At 38.9% G+C, this 4659-nt stretch overlaps 1 protein-coding gene across 1 annotated transcript in view; it reads left to right on the top strand.

Moving 5' to 3' along the window:
• The window catches only part of LOC103474285 (alpha-2-macroglobulin-like), a 25380-nt gene that overhangs the window by 11301 nt on the left and 9420 nt on the right, over window positions 1-4659 (top strand). The window contains exons 22-26 of the mRNA XM_008425122.1: window positions 496-547; window positions 1451-1534; window positions 1714-1890; window positions 2411-2486; window positions 2986-3142. Coding sequence (XP_008423344.1) covers window positions 496-547; window positions 1451-1534; window positions 1714-1890; window positions 2411-2486; window positions 2986-3142 — 546 coding nt within the window. The remainder of the gene's footprint in view (window positions 1-495; window positions 548-1450; window positions 1535-1713; window positions 1891-2410; window positions 2487-2985; window positions 3143-4659) is intronic.

The following is a 4659-nucleotide window of genomic DNA, read 5'->3' as shown; positions in this document are numbered from 1 at the left end:
CCCACCCCCTTCATGCCCCAACAGCTCAATGTTTACACTCACACGTTAGATATGTCAGAATGGCTATTAAATCCTGGGTCAGATCCAGGAGCAGCAGAAGTGAAGCCTCCTGCACAACTATCAAGGATGCAGCAGCGGTTTCTGAATTGTTTAAGTCAACAACAAAACACTTGTCTTATACAACGGTAAAACCAGCTGACCAGCTCCGCTTGGGTTGCTAGGTTACAGGGCAGGGCCTGCCAATTGAGTTAATATTCTGGAGATTTTTGAAACATCTCCTTTTCCAGACAACAAAAAACACCAACTCATGGCCAGAACACGACTTTGTTTTTTTTAGTGTTTGGACTGATCTGGACGGAGTAGAGTCTCAAATGGAAGTACAAAAAAAATAAAACATACAAAAAACACATTTTGGATAATAGTTCCCCTTTAACACCTAAAATAATGAAATCTAACATTCTTTGATTGTCAACTTTTATCTCTCATCTCTATCAGGCTGAAGGGGTTGAAGTAGTAAAGACACACAACTGGCTGCTCTGCCCCAAAGGTCAGTATGATGTTCACTAAGCACAGATTGTCACAAATGTTTCATAAAGATCAGAGAAAACATGTGTATTCACAGCACATTGTTGTACACCTGCTGCTTGTTTTAATGGCTGAGACCAAAAATCCAAGAATCCAAAACTATTATTACCTTGATTTGTTTGGACTTTTTTTAATCTTTGCCATAAGCTCCACAGCTCTGAAGCTCAGACTGATAAAGATTCTCTCAGCACTCTGGATGCTCAAAACTAAAAGTGACACTGGCAGCATGACCTAGTTTCACAGCTGACCTGTTGACCTCATGATTTTTTGATCACTCACAACATTGACATTTCATACTGAGATAGTGTTTGGATCCATAAAAATAGTAACCAACATATAATGAGACAATGATGTTTCGTAAAACATAATGTTCTCCACTCTGACCCAGCAGGACTCTGTGAATTCAGCACTCTTGATCCAAATGCACATGAAGCAGAAACCCATTAAAACTGAACCACATTCTTTAAAGACATCAATCAATCAATCAATCAATCAATCAATCAATCAATCAATCAATCAATCAATCAATCAATCAATCAATCAATCAATCAATCAATCAAATTTTATTTGTATAGCACATTTCAGCAGCAAGGCATTTCAAAGTGCTTTACATCATTAAAATAAAAACATCATGTGACAGTGACATGACAGCACTTTGTCACTAAATCCCTTTCATTTCTTCACCTCTAGATCTGCCTAACATAGATCTTTAAATATTCCAGTTTTACTTGTTTATTTATGACCAGAAGGGAAACAGTAGGACAGCAGATTTACAAATTTCAGTGAAACATTCATGATTCTCTGACTTGTTGCATTATCTGTTTGTTTTAAAACCGGTCTTGTGAATGTTTCTGTGTGAACGCAGGAGAAGCTCTGACTGAGGAAACAGAGCTACAGCTGCCTCAAGATGTGATTGATGGGTCAGGTCGTGCTGCGGTATCAGTCCTGGGTAAACTGCTTCGGTCAACCAAACACAGTTACTCCAGCTATCTGCTAATCCTCCAGTCATATTGTTGTAGTGCCATAAGCTTCTTTACGTGTTTTAAACCTGCTGAATAGTTTTCATATTATAAAATACAGAAATTTCTGTCAAGTGCAGTGAGATTTGTTTCTATGTTTTAATCACAGGTGACATTCTTGGCCGCGCCCTGCAGAACCTGGATGGTCTGCTGCAGATGCCGTACGGATGTGGGGAGCAGAACATGGCACTGCTGGCTCCCAACATCTACATCCTTGAATATCTAGAAAAATCCAATCAGCTGACCCCAGCCATTAAGGAAAAGGCGTCCAACTTCTTAAGAAGCGGTAAGTCTCATTCAGCTCTATAACGCGCCTGAAGAAATCAAACACTGCAGACAGAATATGCTTCAGTATGTTTCATCTTTTATCTGTGCCAGTAAAGTCTTGTATGCAGGTGTTTACTAAGTTTTCCTTTCTTGCAAAGGGTAACAAGAACATGCTTATATCTACAGGCACTACGTATGCCTGCAATCTGCATGTTTCAGATTAAACGCACACAGTTGGTAACCTTGAAATATTATGTCAGTCCCAACATTAATTGCATTTCTATGGTCAGTGAGTCTCACTAAGCAATGGAAACTTGCAAAACAACCATTCAAGAATTTTCCCCTTATGTTCAAAATCTGAAAACTAACTCAGTGAAATATGAAAACTGTGTCGAAAGTGTTTTGTACACAAAGACGTTGAGCAAAATTTATATTATCTTTGTTTTGTCTACAAATATACAGACACATAAAATGTTTCTTAGTGAACTCTGGAGGTTAACTTTCACTCCTCATGTAAACTTGCTTGTGTTGATCTACAGGCTACCAGAGACAGCTGAACTACAAAGACAGAGACGGTGCATACAGCACATTTGGAACAGGACCAGGAAACACCTGGTGAGAACATCACTGAACAGTCTGAACACTGTTACTCTGATCAAATCATCACATTTACACAGAACTGGGTTGAGGAATGAGGAATTTCCCTTTGAGTATCACTGAAAAGGTGTGCGGGTTGGAGCCCCTGCACACCTTTGGTTTTTTTCTGCCAATTTGAAGGGCAGAACTTCGACTTGGCGGGAAATTTAATGTTTTTGATTGTCTATTCAATGTTGCATGACTCTGTGTTTTTGTTTTTAATGATGTAAAGCACTTTGAAATGCCTTGCTGCTGAAATGTGCTATACAAATAAAATTTGATTTGATTTGATAGTACATAACATGCACCGTAAATGATGAATCCTGTTTTTTGATGTATTGTAATCTGTTTGTTTATTCACATATTCACTAATAATGGAAAAGTGCACAAAAAAGTAACTATTTGCTGCATAGTGTTTTTTCTAACGATTGCATCAGTTTTACTCATTAAATGYGACACTTCTTTGTTTTTTTCTCAGGCTGACAGCTTTCGTTCTGAGATCTTTCTCCAAAGCTAAATCTTTTGTCTACATCGACCCAGAAAAACTCGAAGAATCAAAGGTTTGGCTGGAACAAAAGCAAAATGACAGCGGCTGCTTTCAGCAGTCAGGAAGGCTCTTCAACAACAGAATGAAGGTATGAAGGTTTCTCCCTGAAAGGTCAAAGATCATCTGGCTGCAGACACTTCCAACAGAGAYACAGTGGAAGGCGGTAAAAGCTCTCATGTACATTGGAAATGTTTTGTTTCGTGTTCTTGCCCCATTTCACGTGGGACAAGATCAGAATTGGAGGTTTCAACAATAACTCAAAACGTGATATTAATACTTTCAACTGAGAACAACAGTAACAACTGACAGCGTTTTAGGTTAAGTCCTCAAGGCAGGGGAACYGCCAGGAAACTTGGGCCCCATGACAAAAAATAAAATTGGGCCCCCTTGTTGTTACAATTACTTGAATCTATTTGACCCATAAAAAGCGGCACAATTTTAAAGGCATGCAACTGCCTTGCTTTCTTGTCATGACAGTTTGTTATGAGACAGATAATCTGTGAAAAGATGAATCTCCTCCAGCTCCTCCCAGACCTACTGCTGACAGCTAAAGATTGTGATTGACAGCGCTAAAACCTCTGATTGGTTGTTTCTAAAGAGCACTGGGAGAAGGCAAAGGAATTAAATTATTCTCAGATAATCTCTCAACATATTGACAGTCTTAACAAATATGTATTTTTTGTTAATATAATGCAGCTTTAATTTCACTTTACGGTGCCCCTGCCTCTAGGTACAGATATCTGTAATTTAAATTCAAGCTAAGGCCAGACTTAGCCTTCAAGCTAAGTCTGGCTTGAAGGCCAGACTTCAAGCCAGACTGACAGCTGGACAGACAAGGGGCTATCAGTCCAGCCCCTTGTCTGGACTGACAAGGGGCTGTTTTTTATTATAATTTTAAAAATATAGTTTGAATTTATGACACTAATAAATATATTTTTTTGTTGTGCAATTGTAAAAAGAGCAGTGAAACAAGAAAAAATCTACATAGACTCCCTGGAATGATGCTAACCAGGGAGTTAGCATCCCCCTGTCCACCTTTTTCACTGGGACAGGGGGAGGGATTATGCTGGTATGGTGGTTAGAGCTGCTGCTGACTGGCTCACCTGTTAAGTGTGGTAAAAGGTACAGGGACAAGTTAAATATATGAATATGTTGGTAGATTTTTTTCCTTCATTCATTAAATGCTAGTGAAATGGAGGCAAACAGTGTGTAGCTAAGCTAATTATGCTAAATGGTTGATAATATCACACAGCCTACTCGTCTCACGGAGAAAAACCGGGCTACAAATTGACACTCTTGTCTTTTTTCTGTCTCTCTTTTTGAAAACCTGACTGTATTATTTTTCTTAGCACCATAGTAACGGCCACAGTCGTTCTTGTCTTCTACTGACTGCTGCTGACACATCATCATCAAGTGCACCAAGCAGGAACGAACCATTTCATGCAGATTCAGGGGGGGTTCAGGGCCCCAACTTTTTTTTTTCTATTTCTATGAAAAAAAATTGATTAAAATACACACACACGTACGTACTAAAAGATGACTCCCTGTCCCAAATCATACATACGTATGTATGTATATATACACGTACATACACACACACACACA

This window comes from Poecilia reticulata, linkage group LG13 (assembly GCF_000633615.1).
Source record: "Poecilia reticulata strain Guanapo linkage group LG13, Guppy_female_1.0+MT, whole genome shotgun sequence".
Taxonomy (NCBI): domain Eukaryota; kingdom Metazoa; phylum Chordata; class Actinopteri; order Cyprinodontiformes; family Poeciliidae; genus Poecilia; species Poecilia reticulata.
This window is presented reverse-complemented; position numbering and strand designations above follow the sequence as displayed.